The sequence below is a fragment of the Panthera pardus genome, unplaced genomic scaffold, assembly GCF_024362965.1.
Source record: "Panthera pardus isolate Hobbes unplaced genomic scaffold, ASM2436296v1 HiC_scaffold_8, whole genome shotgun sequence".
Lineage (NCBI taxonomy): Eukaryota > Metazoa > Chordata > Mammalia > Carnivora > Felidae > Panthera > Panthera pardus.
Window position 1 is genome coordinate 83,172,041 of NW_026527013.1, and position 27,440 is coordinate 83,199,480.

The 27,440-nt window shown below is 33.8% G+C and overlaps 1 protein-coding gene across 9 annotated transcripts in view; it reads right to left on the minus strand.

Moving 5' to 3' along the window:
• Nucleotides 1-27,440, minus strand: part of MAGI2 (membrane associated guanylate kinase, WW and PDZ domain containing 2) — a 1,325,358-nt gene that overhangs the window by 930,772 nt on the left and 367,146 nt on the right. For all 9 annotated transcript variants that reach the window (XM_053897620.1, XM_053897618.1, XM_053897619.1 and 6 more), the window contains exon 2: nt 3,928-4,044. In XM_053897620.1, the coding sequence (XP_053753595.1) occupies nt 3,928-4,044 (117 nt within the window). The remainder of the gene's footprint in view (nt 1-3,927; nt 4,045-27,440) is intronic.

The following is a 27,440-nucleotide window of genomic DNA, read 5'->3' on the forward strand; positions in this document are numbered from 1 at the left end:
GTTTCATCAATAAATGAAAATGGTTGTATCTTTTTTCCTCATGGTTAGGAAGCATAGTCAATTTAACCATGGTTGATTAGACTGAAGAGTTAACTATATGCAATCTTTATGCACAGTAGAATACTAAAACAAAAATAAACTCCATTTTTAAGTGTTTAAACACTTGAAAATTAATCCAATGTTTTTCTGTATTAATTCCATTAAACTCCCTCATATATGTTTGAACCTATATTATCCAAAGAACAAGCCATGCTGCCTTAACTTTGCACATTTACCATGATACAATTAAATAATCTTGCTAATCTCTAAATAGATGCTACTAACTTAGTGCTTCTGAAATTGTCCTTTGTATACTATTAAAGTAACTGAAATCCCATTTGATGTATGTTCTGAACTTTTCCAAGTCCTTTATGTGTATACATTTTTCCTGGTTAGTCTTTAGCACATTCCAAATTACAACAGTTTTGTCTCATGATTATTTACTAATGTCTCCTGAAGTTCCCTTACATAAAAATCCTATCTAGCCTGAAATCTAATGGTAGAAAGATTCATCTACAGTATTTAGTTTTTAAAAATCAACTTTCATTTTAGGACACCAGGATCCTCTTAAGACTTTTACCCCCCATAAATCATACAACTAGCGATGAAAAGACACATATTTAGGTACAAATTGAGGTCTTTAATATGCAAATCATGTGACGGCTTATGTTTTAGAGAAAATATCAAGAGTTAGTTCCTAAGGATCTTTTCTCCCCGATTCAATTTCAAAGAAGGATGAACTGATCTCACGGGAGCTTCTGTGTGCATTCACAGAAGTGTGTATGCTCATGTTCATTATATGCCCAACAATCCTGTCTCTGTGACCAAGCTCTGCCTTTTAAGACTAGAGACACAGCTTCAAAAAATATATTTTTGAAAAATCAGGCCCTGAGATACGGTTCTGGACAAATGAAAAGCCTAAATGCAGTCAACTTTGTTTATGGGGCAGGGAACAGACTGATGAGATTTTATATTATTTACAGTTAAGGTCCATAAAGGGCTAGACTAACCACCTCCCTCCCTCACTTAGCTTGGAAATCAACCAGAAGATGGGCCCAGATTCCTTTCCAGAGAGGGGTACAGGAGCCAAGTTGGCCACAACTGAATTTGGCTGGGTATATGGGGGTTTGTGAGGGGAGGGTGTCTCTGGAGCTCTCACCCCAGAATCTTCTTATTCAGTAGACACCAAGGAAATCCAGTGCCAAGACTGTTCCTTTCCTCCTAGTCATAGTTACTGGCGGTGGAGTAAGCAGAATTATTCAGTTGGGTCTTGCCTTATAAAAATAGTTAAGCCACCCTCACATAGTTACAATGGACTACAATTTGTTTTTTCATGGAGTTATCCAGGACCTATTCTTGGAGCCATTTATCGACCACACAAGAGGCATACGTATTAATGTATGCATTTGTAAGAGCAGTGACGTACTCTTCAGTAACATCTATTCCTTTTATGGTGCTGGGTATATGAAAACCAATGAGAATTTTTTTACCAAAGAAAATATGTAACAAACATCACTCCATAGTCAAGACCAGTAGATATGCTGGACACACATGTAAGATTCCAAACAAAGCCAGGACTTTTTACATGACTGACACATTTTTGCTGCATATTCTCTGAATATGTCTGAACATTTTATTAAAAGATATACTGAGTGAAGATGGTAGATTGTGTAGGTCCAGTACATCAGTATAAAAGTAATTAGAGATGATATAAGTCAGACTCATCACTATCTTAGATGTCTTTTTCACTTTTATGCCAAGTTAAGAGCATCCTTAATGAATGGTATTACTCCAACTGGCTATTAGGAGTAGTGGCTACAAATTCAAAGAATAATTGTTTGATTACAATATTCAGATTCATTTCTAATCATCTCCTTTATAAGAGCTATTCAAGGACTTCTAATTGAATTTATGACCTTGTACTGAAATCACATCATGAAACTCTTTATGTTTACTCATATAAGCCTAGTCATTTTACCCTTATATTTATTTTTCCTTCATAGTATTTCTTTTGTACTCTAAAGAGAGATGACTTATTTAAGAAGTTAATTAACTAATGCAAAATTTATCCCTATTATCTACATATTTAATTAAGACTTCTTATTTATGTCATCGCCTTAGCAAGGACTACAAGTATTCCTGAATGTCAGCCTCTTATCTGTTTCTCTCAGCTTTTAAACATAATAAAGTGCCCAGATTCTTTATTCAGTATTTCAGATCTCCTTTCTTTCATGTCACAAAAGATAAATGCACATGGCTGCACTGACAACATCACAGCTTTGAAAATGCGTCCACCCGTTACCTTATAAATAGTTCAGTCACTTACTTTAATCCATCTTCCTCTGGCCATCACTCTAATGTCAAACTTACAAGTTTAAGAATGCACTTTTCTCAACTTCTAGTTTCAAAGCAAGAGCCCAAAAGTCTATTCACTTCACTAACACAAACTGACAGGGGTAGCATTTGGACTGACAAGATGTCAATCAGTAAGCATTCTCATTTAAGAATATGTGATAGTAGTGCCCTGGCATTTTTGTTTTGATGGCATTTGGTGTTAACAATGGCAAAAGTCTACCCCTCCTAAGATGTGCGTAGGTAAAAAGGGTTGGGTGCTGAATTATCCATTTCGCTTCTCTGTGTGTTTTCAACAGTTCAGTATAATCATCCATGACCTATGCCTTTTGCATAGTTCTGGTAGTTCAAGACACCCCCTATATATATATATATATATATATATATATATATATTTAACATTTTTTTATTATTTTTATTTATTTTTATTTTTTAATATATGAAATTTACTGTCAAATTGGTTTCCATATATATATATTTAAACATTTATATATATATAATATATATAAACATTTAAACATTTATATATATATAATATATATATATATAATAAACATTTATATATATAATATATATAAACATTTAAACATTTATATATATATAATATATATATATATATATATATATATATAGCCAAGTTTTCCTGTCTTTAATGTCAATTTTCCAGAGCCCATAGCTTTGAGTTTATTAAAATTCAGAGCAGTGCTAAAACAAAAGAAATACACACAACACCACAGAGTTTTTGGAGAGATTGGGAAGTCTCTGAGGATCATGGGACTTGAAGGAAATGGATTTTGATATCTACCTAGGATCTAGGACCTGGCTTGAAAAGTCCTTGAATTGTGCTACAGTTAATACAAGATTCTTAAATAAGCTGACAGGTACTAAAAAGTTGATGTGTGAATTTTATCATTTGACTGGGTCCTCTCTTTTGAAATAGCACCTGCTCATAATCAGAGATTGTTGTTCTGTGGATTTCTATAGGTTGCATATGAGACATTTGTACCCAACACTCAACATTATCACTTTCTAAGAGTTACAGACATTTAGCTTTACTTTTCAATGCATGAGTTTCTTTTCACTTGTGAGGATCCCCTGCTGCAAACCAGATATGAGGTTGGGAGTTACTGGGTAGATTCTACTTACAAAATAGCTGTTTCAGCTAATAAATTTAATTTGCATTCTCTTGTTTCACAGTGTGGAGTTCTACCCCAATCATGATTCGTTCTAAATCATCAACATCCTGCACTAGAGTTCATATTTATCAAAACTAATTTAAGAAGTAAGACAGGCTTTGTAGCTTGACAACTGCAAGTTTCATCTGGCTACAACATCATCATAAACCACACAATGGTAGTTAAATTTTTTTCACTTAAAAATTCCATATCTCAAAAAAATCCGTATCTCAAATCAATTTTGTCCCAAAGTCCACCATAAAAAATTAGTACAATTTAACTTTTTTTTTAAATAATAGACATATAGGTGAACACTTATCTTTTAACATAGAAAGACAATAATGTTGTCTGTTGTACTCACACGGCACTGTGCGGAGGTAGAGGTTGTCACGAATGATTTGCTGAAGTTCGTGATCCACAGAACCCTTCTGAAATCGTAAGTTGAGGTAGTGACGAAGATCCTTATCAACAATTCCTCCTAGAATGATAAAGTTTCTTAATGAAGGATGCTGGAAAATAAGTTTTAAGTATGTAATTTGATTCTGTCTTAAATATACTCATGAACCCATTTAAACATTTATCTGCATAATAATAAAAGATAAGATTTACTGAGATAATTGTCAGGTCTGTGCTCAGCATTTTACAAGGCATTCTTTAAATTATTTTTCATTTAGAATGAAGTCTGTATTATGTCAAAAGTTATGTGTTACTCCTGAACTAATGTCACAGTATATCTCATAGCACTGCTGACAAAAAAGACACCCACCCACTACCTCCATTGTCCCTTTCCTCCTAGGCTCTGACAGGCACCATTCTACTTTCCATCTCCATGAATGTGACTGCTCTAGGTATATGATATAAGTGGAGCCATATAATATTTTCTCTTTAGTGACTGTCTTATTTCACTTAGTATGTCTTCAAGGTTTGAGAAGATTTTTAAGTTATTCAAAGTTACTATAGATTTAGATACAGTGATTTGAAAAAGTTAAAAGAATAAAACCTACACAAATATTAATGTTTCATTCCATTTATTTAATAAATCAAAATGATTTTTTAAAGTGTGTCTGTATGAGTTAATGTTATTTTAATTATTTTTAAAGTTTATTTATTTAATTTGAGAGATAGAGAAAGAGAGAGAGAGAGAGACAGCATGTACAGGAGGGGCAGAGAGAGAGAGGATCCCAAGCAGGCTCCTCACCAGCACTGCTGAGCCTGGTATGGGACTTGATCTCATGAACTGTGAGATCATGACCTGAGCCAAAACCAAGAGCCGGACACATAACTGACTGAGCTACCCAGGTGCCCCTTCAAGTAATTTTCTATGTGCAGCTCTTTTTAACCTGGGACAAGGTTTGAAAAATTTTAGGTAATTTTTCTTTTATTATTATAATTGTTTTATTATTATTATTATTATTATTATTATTATTATTATTATTCCAGAAATAATTTTAAGTCTATTTGCCATTATAATGTAATGAAAAATAAACTGAGCCCTAGGCAAGAAAAGGTACTCTGTGGATCTACCAAAGACTAATTTCATATTTAAAGATAATTACGCAAAATTATGAAGATTTACCCAAGGTCCTTCTTATTCTATTTAAAAGAATAAATTATAAATCAAGATACCTATAAAAATATAAATAATCCTTCCTGAAATGGTTATCTTTTCAAGCATATTAGATAATTGAACCAGGACAAAAAATTAAAGATAGAATAGGAAATCTGTAAGAGTCACATAAATCATATTCTCTTCGTCTTTTTGAATCCCCAAATTACAATTCATCAATCTATTTGTACCACCGTGACCATGTAAAATAGCATTATGCAGGTGTGCATATATGCAACACAAACACCTTTTATGCAAACAGTAGTTAATGTATTTGCAAACTACATATCACAACATTTCTGAAGTTTCTGAATCCATTGTTTAAGTTGCTGCCTATCCTATTGGCACAGCCTCAGTAAGACGCCATAAGAAATAATATTTTTAACCGAATTGACTATCAAATTTTTTCCTCTCCAAACACTGTTTCTCATATATTTGAGCAAATAATTGCAATCTAGTTTTTTCCACCCAATATAATATGATATCAGAAAACAAATGATATCCAAGGCAAACATATTGCTTATTGAGTGCACATAAACACTACATCCAGAATGCTTGTACATCTAATTTTCCAAATTCAAAACAATTTCTTTGGTCAAAGAAGCAAAGCAGTCAAATATGAGAGTCACTTAAAACTAACACTTATCTACGATTGCCTATTATGTATACCTCCAAACGTCCTGCATTTCCATGGGTCTTGGACTTCCTGACATCCCTCTGAAGTAGTTAATTATTAGAGAGCCTGAAATGCTGTTTTTCTCCCTCAGTCTTTTCTGGTCAACAGATCATGCCTACCCTTGCCGCTAATTCATTACAGCCACAGAGCCAGCATCATGCCTGCCTGTTTTCAGCTGTCATTTCCACAGAGTTCGAAGTACACAGGTCCTTCAACAACTGCACTCCGGCTTTCTTCTCTTTTTCTTTCTGTCGAATATGTGGGACATTCCAAGTGATGAGATGTTTTCTAGCAGCCGGAGAAAATGCTAACTATAGAACAACAGATGCAGTCTGTCCACTAAAGTGAGCTAGAATCACTCACCTAATGTTACATGGATAAGCTCACATTTTGTAGTCCAAGATGACTCTTTTCACTGAAACAAATTATCAGTTTAAACCATTTTTCTACTACAAATATGCTACATTCACCCTCTCAAAAATTAACTTCTGTAAGAAAACAACAACAAAAAGCTGTCTATTCATTCAGTGACTTTTCCCCCCATGGAAGGATCTGCTGAAGCTTCTGAGAATTAATATAAAATTTCTTCCATTAATTAAAATGAAAGACATAAATGATGACAATTATTTTGGAAGGACTTCTCTTGCCTCATATTTCACAAATACTTTATTGTTCTTCATAATTTTTCACCACATCTTTCAAGTAAAAAAATTTTATTTATCCTTATTATGGGAACTTCTGCTACTTGCCTACCCAGTATTCTTTCCTTTGTTCTTTTTCTTTTCTTTTTTCTTTTTTTTAATTAAGAATACTGACTTAGTTTCAGGCCCAAATATGCTCAGCTTTAGGACGTGGATCACAGTGGTCTGAAATAGTCATACGACCTAGTTCCTCACTTTCCTGGCTGCCCTTTCAACTTCCAGAAGCTGTGTTCTGGCCATTGAGACCTAACATAGAAGGAGAGTATTTCTTTATTAACTGAACTAGACCAGCTCTCTGAGATGAAGCAGCCATAAAGGGATATGACATGCATAAGGGAAAAATCCAACATGCTAAGGATACTGGAGTAGAATAGAAGTTAGAAACAACCTAGACCCCTGATGGCTTCAATGAGCAGCTAAAATAATATAGGCAACTACATAGCATATATTTCTAAAGCTATTACGGTTTTATGTTATTTGCAAGTTTACATGATCCCAACTGATACATGTGTAGGTATAGAACTATTTTATATATATGTATATATGTGTAGAGAGCGCCTACACACACACACACACACACACACACACTCTTAAGGGCACATGTTCCCTTAACTAGCAAGTTAAATTAGAGAAGAATTAAGCAACAGGAGTGGGCAATAGCTGAGCTGAAAAATAGCTCTTGGGTCTCAAGATTACCTGATTTCAGGTATCTAAGTTCACATTTTAAAAAATTATGCATGGTAAGTGTTCAGTAAATGTTACCTATTATTAAAACAAATGAATAATCTGCTACATTATTTGCCATAGTTATAACTTTTGGTCGTATTGTTATTTTTTTCCATGGAGTTTCTGTTCTGTCATTTGTTAGTGATACCTAGATTTGCTGCCTTAGAAGATGCCTACATCAATCATTCTGTTAAGCAGAGCACTGCCACCGCCAATGCCTTAGCCATTATATTCTTTGAAAAGCTCAGTAGCTCTTTTATTCTATTTAAAAATTTTTGAAATACTTCATTTAACTGTGATTTTTCCCATTTATTTTACAAAATAAAACAAGTTAGAAGATATAATACGTTTTCAAATCACATATTTGTTAGTAAGAGATCTGGGAAGGATTTGAAGCTGATGATTCTGCTAAAGAACATGTACTTAAGTTTCTTAACCTATAGTCTGGAAACCAAACTTCTTTTTTAATTTTTTTTTAATATTTATTTATTTTTGAAGGAGAGAGAGAGAGAATGTGAGCAGGGGAAGGGCAGAGAGAGAGGGAGACACAAAATCAGAAGCAGGCTCCAGATTCCGAACTGTCTGCACAGAGCCTGATGCAGGGCTCAAACTCATGGACAGTGAGATCATAACCTGAGCTGAAGTCAAACGCTCAACCGACTGAGCGATCCAGGCACCGCTGAAGACCAAAATTCTTAGTTCAAAGCAGTCAAGTCCTTTCTCAACATGACCTCAAACAAGCTTTTCAGCCTGACATCAAAGGTTAACTTTTGAAGAACCCTTAAGACAGAACATGATTCAAACTCTTCATTTGTATTGCGAATGAAGAAAGTGGAGCTCTCACAAATCATCTGACACTGGGCTTGGAGCAAAGATGAAATGGGGACTGGGGAAAGCATCAGGAAGAAACTCCCATGGAGTTTGAGAATGAAAACTGTAAATGTTACCATTTGAAAGTAGTGTGCATCTCTATGGTTTCCAAGTTTTCAGAAATTTGCCCAGTAGAACTGCTTTGCCCCCTTTACTACTTGAATGCCTAGGTTGAGGAAGCTATGAAAGAAGATGCCGCTTAGCTCAGGTGGACAGAAACTCCTTGGCATTTTCCTTAAGACAAATTGTTAGTTGTAGTCTTGTAGCTAACGTTGGTCACTTATCTAAGGTTGAGGGAAAAACACACCAGGCTCTGTAATATTTGTGCCAAGGGTCTGATTGCTAGTTCGTGACAGGTGTAGTCCCATCCCTCATTAGTGGGCATGGCTATTAGCTCAAACTTTCTCTTCCCTTCAGTCAAATGCTTCTTGAAATCAGCTTGCACTTTCTAAACTAAATGTGCATTGAGAAGAGTAATTTACTGATTGGGATGGTAGAGGGTGCATAGAAAGAAGAAGGTGAAGATGACCAGAAAGCCAAAGTCTGGCTCATTCTGATGTCATCTATTCATCCTGTACTTCCTTCTCTTTATCTCAGGTTTTGTTGTTGTTGTTTGTTTGTTTGTTTGTTTTGTTTTTTGTTTTCTCCATTAATCCTCTACAAGATGTTGAAGTGGGTATTTGATTTTTGTGTTTGTGCTTTATATTTTGTACTCATCTTTGTGCTTTATGTTGCACTACCTTCCTTTGGTAGCGGCACCTTTATTTCTTTTTCCCAGTAGCCAAATCGATCTCATCGTGTTTAAATGGGGTTAGACTTTTAGTCAATCTGCCTTTGTGTCTTGCTTAGCCAATAAAAGTTTCTCTTCCAGGAGTGGACCTTATAAGTGGAGTGACCCAAGAACGTGAATGCAAAATGCATTCACCCTGAAAGTGGCAGCCATCATTTTTGCTTTCTGGACACATAGAACTGTCCTTATTCTGCATTTTCCTAGCCACCTTTGTTAGTTTCCCCTTTGTTGTTTGCAATTGAAGAAACTGCATGAATAAGAATGTCTTCCCTTTGATATTACCCATGGAATTCTCATCCACTCTTCAGCTTAAAATTATCCTTCCCTTGGCCTTCCTTGTGATCTTTTGGTCTTCTTCCTTCTCTGAACTTCTATATCCAGGCCACCTTTCTTAAGCACTTTGTACATTCTAATAGGCCATACAATGACTGGAGAGTCTACATTATGTTGTATAGTAAACTGTGAGCCCTCCAGGACAGGGAATTCCCTACTCATTATATATCTTCTCCCCCTTCTCACTTCAATATCTAAAGCAGTGCCTTCTTAATATACAAGGCCCTGTAATTTTTCCTGAATAAATAGATCACAAATACTGTAGTGCACCAACACTTACTCATGGAGTTGTCTTTCACTTCTGGTCTCATTTTTCTCACTTGTAAAAGATGGGTGTTTTATCATTTTGGGCTGCTATAACAGAATACCATTACACTGAGTGGCTTAAACAACAGGTATTCTTTCTTACAGTTCGGGATGCTAAGTGCAAGATCAAGAAGCTAGGAGACTGGGTGTCTGGCGAGGACACTCTTCCTAGTCAGCAAAGGGCCATCTTTTTCTTGTATCCTCACATAGCTGAGAGAGAAATCATCTCTCTGATGTTTCTTATTAAAGGTACTTGTCCCATTAATGAGAGCTCCACTTTTATAACCTAATAACTTCTCAAAGGTCCCACTTCCTAATACCATAACATTGGAGGTTAGAATTTCAATTTATGACTTTTGGAGGAGACAAACATTCAGTCCATAACAGTATGTGCAGAACCAAATAAGGTCTCCACTAGATCTAAATTCTATGCTTCCATATAAGGTGTTTACTAAGTGCATTTTAGAGTTTGAGGATCTTTTTTTTCTGTAATCAAGCAAATTAATTTCATTAAGTATTTATAATTATAGATCACAAGTTATCCATAGTCCATAAGAAATAAAGCCATGAATAATATCTCCCTAGGATCCTGGGTTTTTTTTTTTGTTTGTTTGTTTGTTTGTTTTTTCCTGAATTGTCTAGGAAGCTAAGACCGTCAGCAGACAATTGACTTCATACATTGTCTTTGTCAAATAAGTAGTAAAATAACCAAGCAGAGCAGTCTAGGAGAAATTGGAAGAAGAGAAAGGTCTATCCATATCTCTTAAAATAATGCCCCTAGAGTAATTGCACATTTATTTTATCTTAATTTATTGGATGGTGGGGAAGTTGAGGAATAGACAATAGGAAAGCATTATAAGGCTATGTTGCTATGTTCCTTTTCAAAAACTTGTTTCTGCTTGGCTTACCTCAAAAATGGAGAAATAAATCACAGGAAGGTTGATTTATTCTTTTAAGATCCACAGCCACAAAATAGGTGACAGACATATCTAATCCAGTCTCCTGGATCAGGCTCCAACCCCTTTTTAGGTGGAAAATTGTATCTGTGGTTTCTGATGATCTAGAGACCCATCTCATTTTCAGGCGGCTGGAGTACTGGATGCATTTCATCTATACAGGCCATTCTATAAATTGTGAGCCAGTAAAACTGTTCTTCCCCCAGTAATTCTCCTTTGCCTATTTTAAATAGGAGTACACATATAAGACCCATGGTAACTCACTGTAGATGAATTAATCTGGTTAATTGCTTTTCCATAGCTGGAAACATTTAGGTATATGAAAATTTGTATCCCTTCTATGTGTTACTTGTAATCTTAGAGAGTATAGTCAATCCTTTTCATCATGTTTTAATATCTTTGTGTGTTGTTTTTCTTCAAATTTTAGTTGTTTTCTTCATATTTTGTATAAGAAATGCAATAATAAAAGAGTCAACTAAATATATTAAGCAGTTGCAAATCATTAGGAGATTCAAAACTGCAGAGAATAATTGCTGTTTCAGAAAAAGTGACAAAGAAATGTAAGTGGTTTATAATATTCTCCAGCTCTATTGAAAATGGCTTTTTATCATTTCCTTCCCCCTACTACTGCACAGATGGGATATTATTATTGAGTTTCATTTTTCATTGTTAGTCTTGGTTTCAAAGTAAATGTTAGAGTTGTTCTTATAGTTATGATTATAGGTTCCCATAGAGAAGAAGAAATGAATTCTTGCTATATTCCTGGTATTGTGCTAAGTGCTGTATAGGCGTTACCCCCAAATTTTATAATAACGAAAGGTAAAGGATGGACACATAGTTGAAAACAAACTCAAGGGTATCTAAATTTTCTATAATATTTAAAGATGGCTAATTCAGTGCAGGAATAGGGTATTTTCTATTAATTTCTTTGGCTCATCTAACTCAAACATTAGATGTTCTTTATAAAAAGCAGGATGTCACAACAAATTCAACATAATGAAAGAAAAAAGATATATGTTGAAAAAGTAATCTGGCTGAATTCAATCTATTTGTTTTTTAACATAAGAGATTATACCACTGTAAGTTTAAAGGGAGAAAACAATATAGTAGGATAGTTATGAATTGATTTGAAATTTTTAATTAAAGATTTATAAATGTCAACGCTCTAAGGTTTCTATTTAAAATGACTAAGGTCATAGGAAGAAACTATTGTCCAAAATATCTACATAATTCACCAGGTAAAGTTTTGTTTGTTTTGTTCTTCACTTGGGGTCTTGGTTTATTGCCTTTTAAACTATTTTCCAGAGTTTAAGTATAATTTTAAAAAAATGCAGTGATAAAAATATTAAAATTGGTCTTTTGAAAATCCAAGCATCTATCCACATTAATTTTTAAAGACATAAAACAAATTGCTCATATTAGGTATGCCTGAAACATATTCACTTATAAAATTAAAAGTGAACATGTGAATGATATTTGAGCAATGAATATTCAAGTGTCCTTCATTTATATTAGCAAGCTATTATCCTCAAGTCAACTAACTGAAAAATTGTATTTTTAAAGAGGTGATACTTATTGTGGGTAAAACTGATAAGTATTATCAAGAATAAATTTGTAAACATCTGACATTATTTTGTATTTTGAGAATGATAAAACAAGGTCAATCCTCTCACTTGATTTTTTGCTAACCTGCTACAATTTAAACCATCAGATGACCTGGTGCAATCAACAGTTCACTCCAAATGTTTTCATCCTTAAAAGTATGATGACATAGACCACATTGCCCAAACTGATTTAAAAAACCACAGCTTTTTTTATGAGCCCATTTTACAATGACAATACAAAGAAATTCCCTTACAAAACTGGTTTCAAAGAACAGACTAATATATCCTCTATAAGGGCTGTGTCCTGACAGACTACAGCTAATGAAGTTATAAGAATTCTAGGCACATGATTTGAATTGCTACAAGGCTGACTTCGACTAATGAGGAGTGTGTTCCAAAAGTTTATTTGAAATGCAGAACATTCTTTTTTTCCTATAAAAATAATGCAGCATATTATAATTATGTCTTTGGCCCATCTATAAGTCTTTTAAATTAATTAGGCACCTAAAATATATTATCTATGGTATGCTAGAAACACATAATTGTTACATTTGCCATGTATAACAATGCTTCTTGAGAGGTGGGGGCAAGGGGAAAATGGCTACAGTTCCAAGTTAGGCTGACAGGTTCTAAAAATTCCAAACACTTCTTTCAAAGGGAGTTAGAATGGAACACCCCCAGCTCCAAGACCTTGGTGGGGATTCTTGTCAAAGATTCCTCAGGGCAAGGATAGGTTAGGAGTAGGCAGAAGAGGGGCAGCCAACTGGGAGGGTAATTCCATATGCCCTTGTATAAATGGTTATGGAACCATAAGCTCTGTGCTCATGTATTTCCTCACAGCCCTGCTCAGCCCAAACTCCCTTTTTCTTTGGAGATACTCAGCCCACAGTTTATTCTGAGGTCCTGCCTCCCTCAGTTTGTTCCACCATCATCCATTTGGTTTGATTTCACTATAAAATGAACTGTAATCTCTTCCCTATTTACTATTTTAGAAGCAAACACAAAATCATTTTGAGATTTCCTGAGCATTCTTAAAAATACTTTATTACTCACTGAATTATGAAAAAAAATCTGAAATGTGTTTCCCCATAAAACCTTGTAATCCCCTAGCCATTTTATCTGCATACCCCCTTCCTCTGCCCAATACGTAAGGATTGCATACATAGTATGTATTATAAACATACTATGGACCCTGTAGAAAAGACGATGGTAGTGGATAATAGTGGAAAATTGATGGTTACAAAGCCTAGAAGATATTTTCAGATTGCAGAAGAAATCTAAGCTCACCTACTTCAGTTACATATGTCATTCAAGGAATAGGATGTGTGTTTGCGTGCTTGAATGCATAGATATGTGTGTTAAGGAAGCCTAAGTGGGTGGACAATAAGGAGTAAGAAAATAGCCACTGAGGGCTATGAGAATGGAGGTAGAGAGAAGATTTTATCATTCTTGTCCCTCTACGTTGTTACTTCTTTCACCCCTGAAAGCCAAGGCCCTGGTCTGACTCAGAAGAGAAATGAGAAGCAGAGGGTTTGAGAGATTGAATCCAAATGACATTCTGAGATTGCAGTGGAAAGGGAAGAGGGAGGAAAATAACTCTCAAGCACTGGAAGCTGGAAGAGAAAACCATGCCTGTTACCAACACTGGTGTGCCCCCAAGTGGCTGGAAGAGAAGTGTATGATTCAAACAAGAAGTATAGTGGTGGACCCTGAGAGTGAGTTGTATTATAATGGACTTTCACTGAATTACAAAATTACTTCCTCCAACTAGAGTTTTAGGGGCTATTTATATACTTTCCAGACACAGTGCTATAGATTAGCAAATTCAATTATCTGTACCTAAAGGCAATCAATTAAAATTTCCTAAGAATTCATTTTTAGACATCTGGGACTGTATTGCCTGTAGAATTATAGGGAAGACTGAGCCAACAATGGGAAAGAAGAAAGAATATACAATTAACCAAAGGCATTCTTTTTTTAAGTTTATTTATTTATTTTGGGAGCAAGAGAGAACATGCATGTCTGGGAGTTGTGGAGGAGCAGAGAGAAAGGGAGAGAGAGAGAGAGAGAATCCCAAGCAAGCTTTGCACTGTCAGCTCAGAGCCTCATGCAGGGCTCTAACCCATGAACCATGAGATCATGATCTGAGATGAAGTCAGATGCTTAACCCACTGAGCCACTCAGGTGCCCCCCCTCCAAAGGCATTCTTGATTGCTTTCTGTCCCCTGATTACATGTAAAATTGTGCATGATTTTTGAGCTGATAAAGGGATATTTAGAGGTTGCCATCTTAAGCAAACCCAGCTCATCCTTTGAACTGCTTGCAACAGAAACCTACTGAAAACATCTCTTTGAAGTAAACTTCCATTTGACTGACCTATTATTATTTGATCTTAACATTTTTTAATGAAAATATTATGTGACTGTTTACCTAAGGATATATTTTGAATCAAAACAATAAGTAGAGGTTACAAACTTCATAGGAATTTAGTTTTTATTGCTTTATGAAAAGAAATAGCATAGAGGAGAATAAAAAAAACAAATCTGACAAGGGGAGGAAATACATACACACAAACATATGGTATAGGAGTTCACATTTTGGGGTATTGTTAAAGGGGTAATTGTATTAAGAGGAGCTGAAGGTAACTACTTTCTGTGGGAAGGCCCAAGAAGTAGAAAAGATTTTTATGCGGCCCACTAATATTTATCACATAACATCACCATTATATTATGAAAATTAGGGGGTAGTAGAGATAAATGTTGCTATTCTTCAGTTGGGACAAACTTCATTTTCCTGCCTAGTGCAACTTTTGTTCTTTAAAGCCTAGTATAATGCTGTATAATTGATTTGGATTCAATAAATATTGGTTGAATTACATTCTTTCTCAATTGATGACTTAAATGATTTTCCTAGTATTAATAAATATTTCAAATACATGAAAGCAACAATACAGTCAGTGTGATTTATAAAAGTTCAGAAAAGCTTCCTATTATAAAAGAGTTGTCTACCATTACTATATATTTCTTTTTTAAAGTTTTTTTATTCATTTTTGAGAGAGAGAGACACACAGAGCATGAGCAGGGGAGGGGCAGAGATGAAGACACAGAATCCGAAGCAGGCTCCAGGCTCTGAGCTGTCAGCCCAATGCAGGGTTCCAACTCACGAGCTACCAGATCATGACCTTAGCTGAAGTCGGATGCTTAACCTACTGAGCCATCTAGGTGCCTCTGTATATTTCTTTTTTGAACTGATACTATGAGTTTTTTGTTAGGTCACACAAGTGGCTTTTAGACAATTAACCCTGTATGGTAAATATCTCATTTGAATGAAGTTTTACTTTCTTTTGCCAAATAATCACCACCATAATCTAAGAAATATTCTTGTTCTTGAAAGTAAGAACAAAAACAAACATATTTTGTAGTATGTTTATTTTATATTTTAGGAAGTATGTGACCAAGAATCCTTAATATCATCTGGGATGATATTAACATTGATTGTTTAGCCATGTGCCTTTATTATATACTATTGAAAATCATAGTATAGCAAAGAAAGACAATGATTTTAAGTCTCCTTTCTCCATAATTTTTACAACATAGTACAATGATAATCGGTTTTTCATGAGTGACACTTTTAAAGATAATATCTAATAGCTAACTTGAAAAATCTGAAATTTTCACTACTTTGAAAATAAAGTATCCACTGACCTGAGAATTATCTTGTTTTATTAATATCAACATGACAGTTATTAATTTTTTAATAATAAAGATATTTGAAACAATTCATTAAGAAGAAGGAAGATTTCAGGGACAATTTGCTAAAGATGGGGTTTATATTTGACAGAAAACACCATTTTAAGTAAAGACCCTCTCCAATGTGTAATCTTTGGTGATTTTGTAGCTATCATTATACCTGACTCAAAATGTTATTATATTCTTGATTCTAGCTTCAAATGAGACAATTCTGTTTTGCAGTGAGAGAGGATACATTTGAGGACTAATTTTTAATTCAAATTCTTTAGTGTAAAATACAGAATATGAAGTCTAGAGTAGTAAAATTAGATTATCTAAAGTTTCATCTATTCAACGTTAACTAGCTACAATAATATGATTGCCCTTTCTGTGTGTAGAATGTGATTTATTTCAAAACCTTTTAGTATTTATCACTGCATTTGTCTAACGTAAGAACTGTATACAGTAAATAGGGTAAAATACATGAAAGTAACATGTATCTTAAGTTTTAATTTACAAATGATTAAAGCATTTCAGACATTAATTGACTTGGCTAATCATAGTACAGGGCTGCAACATTTACTTGTCTCTTGATTCTGTGCCAGGCAATATCTCTTCTACGTTAGAAATAAGCAACTAGCAGGGAGAAGAAGAAGAAGAGAAATAAGCAACTAGCAGCAACACACAAGAGAGCATGTTCCAAAGAAGACCTATCAGAATTACCTGGTTATTCTGTGTACAACACAAGTGGCTCCTCATCTCTAAGGATGAGCTGCTCCTGCTGACAGAAGTGTGTCGCATTCTCCATGGTACTGGGCCCAAAGAAAGGTCTGAAGTTCTGCTTTAAGTTCAGACCCTAGCCTTACATGCAAAATGCTGAGCTTAATTCTTGAGAAAACAAAACATGAGTGGACAGGAGTTGGTGACTGAAATAGAATTGGAGACACTGGCAGAGATTAGACTGTTGAGACAAGGGGGTACTATTTTTTAAAGGTGTGGCAACTTGGCTGACCATACTGGGCAAATGAACAAAAAAGGAGGTAATAGGAGACAGAATCTACTGTATTGATGATGTGAGTGGTATTATGCCATATCCCTCTCAAACAATTGATCTTATGATTCACTTAAAATCAGTCAATAGTGAGGATATTAGAACAAAAATCCCAGAATTCTCCCTGAAAATAAAGTTCCCCAAATCTATTTTAGGATGATGCTTTTCAATTTATATGACTTGGATTATTTATATAAAACACTGAGGGATAATTTGTATGCAAATATGTTGTCACAGTCCATGATAAAATTGCAAAAGCCTGGAATACTGATAGGGAACTTATCACTGATTACCTTCACAAGTGGCTCTCAGAAAGGGAATCTCAATAAATCACTCCCATTCTTTCTAAACAACTATCACCTTATCAGCATGCTAAGAGTTAGAGATAGCAATCATGTTCTTTATAAGCATGATACAAATCACCAAGGAGCTGCAACAAATCGTGCCTCATTCTTAAATTATCATGTTTTGAATTACCTTCCCTTTCCCTGTTTTACTTGGTTCATATCTCTGCTCAAATATTACTCCTCACCCTGCCTAAACTTGCTTATCTCCCACAACCCCATTGTCATCATTCACTTCTCTACTTGCCTGCATAGCTGTTACCACTACCTAAGTTATATTATCTATTTGCCTGTTTGTTTAGAGGTTGTTAGAATGTAAGTTCCATGAGAGAGCAGAGTCTGACACCTAGTAGGTATTTAATAGGTATTTGCTCATTGATAAACAAAATGGATGCAAATAAAAACACTTCTGTAAAGACTATAAACCAGTAATAGTCCAACACAATAATAAGATCCCATTATGTCTCAAAAATGCCTAATTTTTCTACATTAAATGTTTAACAGGCTCCATGACTTATTTGTATTAAGAGCTAGATTAATATCCATGACCACGAAGGGCAATTAGCAAATTTTATAAATTATGCTAACTCATTACATTTCATTTACAATGGAAAATTGGTGGCATCTTGAGGTCAAGTTTTATGTCTTGATTAAAGGTGCCTGTATAAAAAAAATATTTACTGATTTTCACTTCCTTTTGTAAAATACATACTCAGTTTATTCTATTAATAATTTAAAAATCCCATAGTCAAATCACATTTTTGTGAGAAAAAGATTGATTGAAGTTAAAGTATATGATGATTTATGAGTATAATATAAATGTTATATTAAAATTGATTTAGATCTGTCATCACAAATTTCATCTTTAGCAATCAACATACAGAAAAGAATCATCAAATATACAATTAAAATAATCCTTACTATCTGCAATGTATTCACACAAGGTATGAAACTGTATAGAATATTAACTGTTATGTGATCATATTATGATGTTACCAGAAAGTACCAGAAAATGATGGCACAGACTCAAATACATCTATTTAGCTTTCAGCTGAAATTTATATTAGCGAAAATGGTAGCTTTTGACCTAGTGAATCATCATGAAGAAAAGTGGATGCCAAACGCAATTAGTTTTAGTATGTAACTTTTCATGCTTCAAAACAGTATTTGCTAAGCAAATATTCTCTGTCATTCTCTTGATTTCAATCAACGTAAGATTATAGGGCACATTACCCATTCTGAAAGTGAAACTTTAACTTTAGGTCTAAATTTATTTAACTATAAACTTAGAATTAAGTGTTAAATTTTTAAAATACATAAAACTCTTGAAGTAAAAACAGGTTATCTGTAGCTTTTAGAGGATCTATTATTAAAATTAAGCCTGCAGCAAAGGACATTGGTCAAAGGACAGAGTTTCTAAAGAAAATATTTAATATTCAAAGTAGTAAGCATATGGTAAAAAATGTAGGCATTTCATTTGTCATTTATTATTAGCTGTAGCCAGCTAAAAAAGTAATTTTTTAATTTTCTAAAATGTGGAATAATTATATTTCTAGAATTCTAAAGAATTTTGGGTAAAATAGGCTACAGCTGGTGTAGTTATTTTGTTTCCTGAAACAATTATTTATTTCTCAGTGATGAGGAATAACTATAAGAGAACATAAAGATTCATTAAGTACATGAATTCTCAAGAAAACAAACCATTTCATGAAAAATACTAGAAGCCAGGAGATATCTGAATCACAAGTCCAGGTTTAGAAGATCTGGTGGAAGGATGTTCTTAGATCTGTTCCATATATAGAACTCTTTTACATCTGCTCCAGTCTTGGTTTCTGTATTGGTAAAACTATCTTGGACACAGAACTTTCCATGCATTATCTACACTGGAAATGTGCAGATGGTGATGGACTATACATAGGTAAATGTGCTTTGAGGTGTAACTTTATTTAATGCAAGGGAGGTATATAGACTTAAGTTTCCTAGAGATTTTAAACCAGTCGATCACCTAAGTGAAGGGTCTTTCTTTAAACTCAACTCAAATAATCATTTGGGTTCTGACCTATTGTTGTTGTTTTAATAATACATACTGGAATTTTTGCTAAAATACTTTAGAACAAACATTGTGCATACATGTGTGTAAGATGTGTTAAGTGAACTTAAGTCTATACCTATGGACAGTTCGTGTTAAACTACCTTAATCAAGACTCAACACTCCAGAGGAGATTACATAGGGATTTCAAATATTGTTTCCAAATCTATATTTGGAGTGTTATCAATCAGCATAAGAAATACTAAAATAAGTTTCTTTTGGCAAAATAAAGTGTTCAGGATAATAGATGGTTAGAAAAATTGTAGTGGCTTTGTTATTATACGGACACAGCATAATAATTTGGCCCAATAGCCTAAATGCACTTGAAATAGGACTCTGGAGCTTCCAGATCACTTCTGCATAATGCTTAATCCAGTGATTGTGGGTGAACTGCTTGATACTGTTCAGAAATTTAAAGTAAGAAATATTGCCAGTAATTGTCAGGATGGTTTCATTTTTAAGCTTTAAATCTAATAGCAAAACAAACACACTAACAAAAACCACAAGGGACTTTTATTTTAAAATTTTTTCTAGTAACTCATTTTTATAGTATTTTACAAAACTATTGGCCTGCAAGAGCATACAAAATAAGTGACACATCGAGACACTATCCTAGTTTCTTGCCAATCTTTTATTTTTATTTTTGAAAGAAAGAGATTGTGAGCATGAGCAGCGGAGGGGCAGAGAGAAAGGGAGACAGAAGATTCAAACTGGGCTCTTCACTGACAGCGGTGAGCCCAATGAGGGGCTCAAACTCACAGATGTGGCGCTCAAACTCATGAATTCATGGGACATGAGATCATGAACTAAGCTGAAACCAACAGTCAGACTCTTAACCCACTGAGCCACCCAGGCACCACCCCTCCCTTCCCGGTTTCTTGCTAATCTTATGGCCACACAGCAACTCTGAATAGATACTGTGGGTCTTGCCACCACAATGCTATTGCATCCTCCAAGGTGCGAGCCTTTCATGTGTGGAGCTGTCACAGTGCCTAAAACACTGAGAATGCTGTGCAAGTGTTCTGTTTCTTTCTTTCTTTCCTTTTATTCCTGCTTCATAATAAACATTGATATGTTTCCTTAAAATTCACCTTTCATTTCAAATGTAATTTAATGTCCTTTCAAATTACATTTCAATGTAACAGTCCACCTGGCATCCAGGTTGTGGTTGAGACATATAGCCCACTTTGTGCCCCATACCTCCATACAAATTCCAATATTTACCAAGAGAATTTCCCAGTTGCTAATATGCATATTGGCTCAGGTCATTTTACTACTTTTCCTAGTTCAATCAACCTCTTCCCCAGATTCTCCTATTTTAAATCCCCTGTAATTTCTATTTTCTGTTTATGTTGTTTGTCTGGTTGATCAGTTGGTTGTTTTGTTTTGTTTTGTTTTGTTTTGTTTTTTCAAATGCTTAGAGGTAGAGCCACCTTATGAGGAAGGCCAATATAATCAAGCAAAATTTTTGTGGCAGAGAACTACAACCGAAGTTATAAAACATACACGAGAAACCTTCTCCAGGGAGCTGTTACTAAATATTCACTCCCAGATGCTCCCACTTGTCAATTAGCCAAAGCAGGACCAAAATGGCAGCAGGTAAATGTGAACAACTGAATTCTGACCATAAGCATATAATAAAAAGCCACTCATCCTCAGCCTTGGTGGAAGCAGAAGTCTGCTTTAGTAGCACTTTCAAATACAAAAAATAATAATATGGCAATAACAACTGGCAGTTTTCCCAGATTTAACTGCTATCTAATCTGGTATTAACTTCAAAAAGGATGAATTTCCTAGTAAGGAATTAGGGCTCTCAGTAGCTGTTTAGAGCAGACTGGAAAGTTGACTGATATCCTAAACGTAAACCTTGATGATTACCACTTAGACTTTTAAAGTTCTGCAATTGCCCCTACTCAGCTTATTATAAGGGAAATAATCACCTCTACAGATGTTTCTTGACATATAATGAATTGAGAAGCGTGTGATTCTTTTTTATAAAGTATTTGTTTTGGAATATCTAATCTCCAAATATATGGCCATTTTTGAATCACTATATTCCTGGAATTTAAAAAAAAGTGGTGCTGCAATTTAAGGTGAGTTTTTGTTGCTCTACCATAAACTGAATTTTTGCTTTATGAGACATTTGGAATGAAAAGCAGCAAAAATCTATTAACATTCTAATATAGTTCTTACTATATGGTTGTGAAGCTGGCCCTTAAACTACTTGAAAAATTATAGGTTTATCTACCTCGCATTAGTAAAATAGCTGCCCTATGTCAAATAAAGCTCTTTAACATGACAACATTATGATGTTAGTAAATTAAAGTATAAAAGACTTCATGAGTCACCTTTTATGCAGTCTTTCTAAAAATAAGTAAAGGCATAATTACGTAAATTCCACTGAGAATTATTTCAATCAATATCATAAGGTGCACAGAAATTCAGCTCAAAGATAGTTAAGATATTCAAAAATATATAAAATAGGATATATACCTAGTAATAAAGTTTTTCATTATTCTAATTAATAAAATTGATTTTTTTCCATTAAGGGGACTTTTCCTCCAAATAATGTAAAATTTCTGATTCTATCCAGATCCAGTTACTTATGTTTCTAAATGTAAACATGTATATAAAAAAAGACTGAAATCCAATTCATAATCCTGTAAGTTATATATGAAAATATACTTTAATTTTGATTTGGAGGAAGCATTTGAATCTAAAACTTTGCTAAATAGTTTTGGTGTTAAGTAAGCGAATGGAATAATTTTTAATTCTTTCCATTATTTTAACATTTATTTGTGCAAGTTATTTTTGCATTAAATAATTCTGGATTTTGGAAAATTTTCCAAACTGTCTATTGTTTTACTGGATGTATCTTTTCATTTATTTTAACTTATGTTTTTAATTTTTAATTAAAGTGTGGTTTAAATATAATATGAATTTTAGGTGTATAATATACTGATTTGACAATTATACACATTAAGAAATGTTCACCCCATGGGCACCGAGGTGGCTCAGGCAGTTAAGTGGCTCAGGTCTTGATCTCACTCATGGCTCCTGAATTGGAGCCCCAAGTGAGGCTCTGTGCTGACAGCTCAGAGCCTGGAGCCTGCTTCAGATTCTGTGTCTCCCTCTTTCTGCCCCTGCCCGGCTCACACTCTGTGTCTGTCTCTCAAAAATAAACAAACATTAAAAATATTTTTTTAATAAAATAAATGCTCACCTCACTCAGTAAGTGTAGTTTACATCTGTCACCATATAAAATTATGACAATGTTACTGACAATTTCCCCTATAACTTACTTTTCAACCCTGTAACATATTTATTTGTAACTGGAAATTGTATCTCTTAATCTCTTTCACCTACTTTGCCTATCTCCCCACATCCTTCCCTTCTGGCAACCACCAGTTTGTTTTCTATTGTTATGAGCCTGTTTCTTAAACTATATTTTTAAATGCAACAGAGACCTTGAATAGGAATGTGTCAAACCACTGTCAAAACATGGTGGTTATCAAAACTCTATTTTATCTCATTTCAATTATCTTGTATTTACTAATTTTCATTTTTATTGCTGCTTGTATTTATAGTAAGAATTATCTAGAGAAGATTAATAAATGATAATATGAATAAATATGATTATAATAAAATATTTATGCTTAAGTAATTATAAAAGTTCATGTTGTATCAGGAAATGTACAATTATTACATTAATACAAAAGTAATATCTAATCATCTCATGAACCTAGAAATATTATTTTAATATGACACATGCTTTTATCTAGATATGACAAAAGGTAAGTACATAAATGGGACATAAGAGATTCTAGAAATAGACTGACACATATGTTCAGTTAGTTTTTGAAATATTGCCAAGGCAATTCAATAGAGAAAGGAGGATTTTTCAACAAATATTGCTGGACTAATTAAATATGTATGCAAAACAAAAACCTAAGTTCCTACCACACCACAGACAGGTATTAATTTGAAATGGATGTCAAATCTAAATGTAGAAGTTAAAAACATAGAACTTCTAGGAAAAAAAAAACCACAGGAGAAAAATTCCACAAACTTAGTAAACAAAAATTTGTCAACACCCTATAAAACACTAAGAACAACAATATATATATATATATATATATATATATATATATATATACACTAGATTTCCCCAATGTTAAAAGCTTTTCTTCTTCAAAAGACAGTGTTAAGAAAATGAAACAAGCAAGTCATGGTCTGGGATAAAATATTCACAATATTGATCTCTGACAAGGGACTTGTATCCACAATGCATAAAGAATGTTTGCAACTTAAGATAAACAACTGGGTTTTAAAATTTAGCCAAAGATCTTAACAGGCACTTCACCAAAGAATATAAATGAAAATGAATAGGGGTGCATGGGTGGCTCAGTCAGTTAAGTGTTCAGCTTCTGCTCCGGTCATGATCTTGTGGTTCATGGGTTCAAGCCCCGCGTCGGGCTCTGTGCGGACAGCTCAGAGCCTGGAGCCTGCTTGTGATTCTATGTCTCTCTCTCTCTCTGCCCCTCCCCTGCTCACACTGTCTCTCTCTGTCTCTCAAAAATGAGTAAACATTAAAAAAATTATTTTTAAAAAATAAATGAAAATGAATGGTCAACAATCACATGAAAATGCTACACATCATTAGCTTTTACAGAATGCAAATTCAAACTACAGTTAATTACCACTACATATCCTTCAGAATGGCTAAAATTTAAAAGAACAGCAACAACAAAATCTTAAAACATGAAATGTTGACAAGAATATGAAGCAACTGGAACGTTCATATGGTACTGCTATAAGGGCAAAATAGTACAACCACTTTGAAAAAACAGTTTGATAGTTTCTTATAAATGTATACATGTACTTACCACATGACACAACAATCCCCCTCTTTATTTACCCAGGAAAAATCAAGAAAATAAGTGTCCATAAAAAGACTTGCAGTTGAATGTAAATAGCACCTTTATTCATAATATCCTCAAATTGGAAAAACCCCAATGTATGTCAACAGAATAATGAGTACATGAATTGTGTGTATTTACACAATGAAGTACTTCTCAGCAACTCATGGATGAACCTCAAAAGCATTATAGTGAACAGATAAAAGCTTTTCACAAAAGGTTTTTATTGTATGATATCATTTGTATGAAAATAAACGTAATCTATATTGATGGAAAGCAGATCAGTGGATTCCTGGGGTAGGGGTAAAGTTTGCCTGTAAAAGAATAGCAAAGAACTTTGAAGGTGATTGGAATTTTCTATGTCTTAACTAGGGTGGTAGTTATATGAATATACACATGTATCTAAACTCATTGAAGTGTATGCTTAAAATGGGTACACTTTATTACTTACAAATTGTACCCCAACAAAATTAACTTAAAATATTTATTTTTTAATTGTTATTTCATAAATGTTATATAAATGGAATCACATAGTATGTGACCTTTTGATATTGACTTTTTTCACTCATTTTCATTTTTAAAGCATATTGTCTTTAAGATCTATCCAAATTGTTGTACAGATAGAAAACTGATTAGCGACTGTCCAGGGAAGGGAGAACCTTCTGATGATGAAATGGCTCCGTATTTTGTTTGAGATGTTTATATGAATCTACATAAGCAATACAATAACATAACACAATACACATGCTTTATACTAATGTCATATTGCTGGTTTTGAAATTGTACTATAATTATGTAAGATGTAACTATTGGGGGAAATTAGGTAAAAGATACACACATACACAGGATCAGTAGTGTCTCTGCAATTTCCTATGACTTTATGATCAATTCAAATATACTTCAAAATAATTAATTAATATGTCTGATTTGATATGGAGTGGCGTTATGGGCTGAATTGTGACCACCCTCCTTCCCATTCATATATTGAAGTCCTAACCCGCTGTACCTCAGAATGTGATTGTATTTGGAAATAAGGCCTTTCAAGATTTTTAGTCCTTAAATGTGGCCATTGTGAGGGCCCTATTCCAATATTGGTGTTTTTCTTCATAAGAAGAGGAAACTGGGGCACAGATACACAGAGGGAAGACTGTGAGAAGACTCTGGAAAAAACAGCCATCTACAGGCCAAGGAGAACATCCTTAGAAAGAGAGTCTGTTGACACACTGATCTTGGACCTCTAGCGTCCAGAACTGTGAAGAAATGAATTACTGTTGTTTAAGCCACTTAAGTCTGTGGTACTTCGGTATGGCAACTCTAGCAACTAACACTTCTCAAACGTGAGAATAATTAGAACCTAAGAAAGTCTGAAAACATTCTAAGGATAAGTATTATGATTTCTACTCTACACATAAGGAAATTAAACCTTGGTGAGTTTGCAAAATTTGTTCAAGGTCATAAAGCTGGTAAGATTTCGAATTAAGACAAGAACTCTGCTCTGCCCATCTCACTCTTTCTACTGCATGATGCAGGTACCAAAGTCTTATAAATCAAGATTTATTTTAAGGCATTGTGGGGGGAAAATAAAGGCAATTCTGATCACCATCTAAAGTTAGAACCAAACATTTTCTAAAAGTTAAATACTTTAAGGAAGAAATGTAGTGCCTCACTAAAAAAGTAATAGGCAGATAAAGTCTGTTTCATAATATACAGTTTTGTTTCATGAAATGACAGCTGAGGTCTTCTGGCTAAAGTCTAGAAGAAAAAGTCAATTCATTTTCTTCTTATATTAAGCAAAATGACAATGTACAGTATTATCAAGTGATCATTTTGAATGAATATATTAAAAAAACAAAAAAATGAGTTTATGGCTTACCTTCTCCCATTTGGGAACAGGAGTAAAAACATAATGAGACTATTTTACTAATGATTTTATAAGAGGGTATCAAGCTTCTGTTATGACACTTACAGTATTAGCCAGCAAGACATGTTATTAGTTGCCATATAACTATTTAGTATATTTTAGGTTACATCAATCAAACCATTGAAACTTGAAAGACACGTACTCGTTTTATCACAAGATAGCGTAAATTAAGACAATTTGGATAATTGTTAAATTATTGTTCATTAAATTAAGGAAAGCAAGATAGAGATATAAAATGATATATACCATATTCATATAAAAGGGACTAAATTTTATAACAACACAGGGAATATAAAATAGTAATACAACATAGCTCTTTATGAATTGACCTAACATTACTGCAATGTAAAGACAATAAGCCATATTAGACTAACAAAATATGAAAATGCCCATACATAAATAGGTACGAGTTTATAATACACATACAGTACACAAACAATTATATATGTGTGTGTGTGTGTGTGTCTCATGAAATAAAGAAATTTGGTAAAGCCCTAAGTTACATTAATAAACATTGATAAAAGTACACAGATCTGTGAAATAAATATATAAGCATATACAAGATTTACATATACCACTTGAATAGGCTTCGAATTATATATTTTATATTATTATGTAGCATCACTATTAATTATTCAAATCCCTCATAATTCATGTATTATAAGGGCCTCTAATAAAAATTAATTACTTAAATAATATCTTAAAGCTCTTTTCATGTTTTAGACGACATTGTTTTTTCTGCATATAATGAGGAAGGATTATGATTGTGTGCTATGGAAGCAGCAGAAGCAGATTTTTAGAACTCAGTAAACATTAAACTCCTTTCCATTGTAGTCTGAACTATGAAATATAAGTCTCCCACTATGATGGCCTATTAGGAGAGTTATCCAAGCATGAAGGTGAAATACTGCCAAAGCATGGGCTTGAGTCTTTGCCTGGTATGTCCTTTATTTTAAATTGTAGAAAATGAGTGTCACTGTAATGCATCTTAATAGGCTGCATCCTTATCCCTTTCTTTGTGATTTCATAAATTGCTTGTGGGTTAACCTATGAAAACCAACTATCCAGAGCTTATTCTAATAATTCTACCAGTAACACTTATCAGAATGGTAAAAGAGCAGAGCAACAGATACATAAAATAGGTAAAGTTTTAAAAAACACACTAAAATTATTTTTCATTAGCTAGGCACTATAACACTTGATATTAGAATGACACTGAAATAATATTATACACACACACACACACACACACAC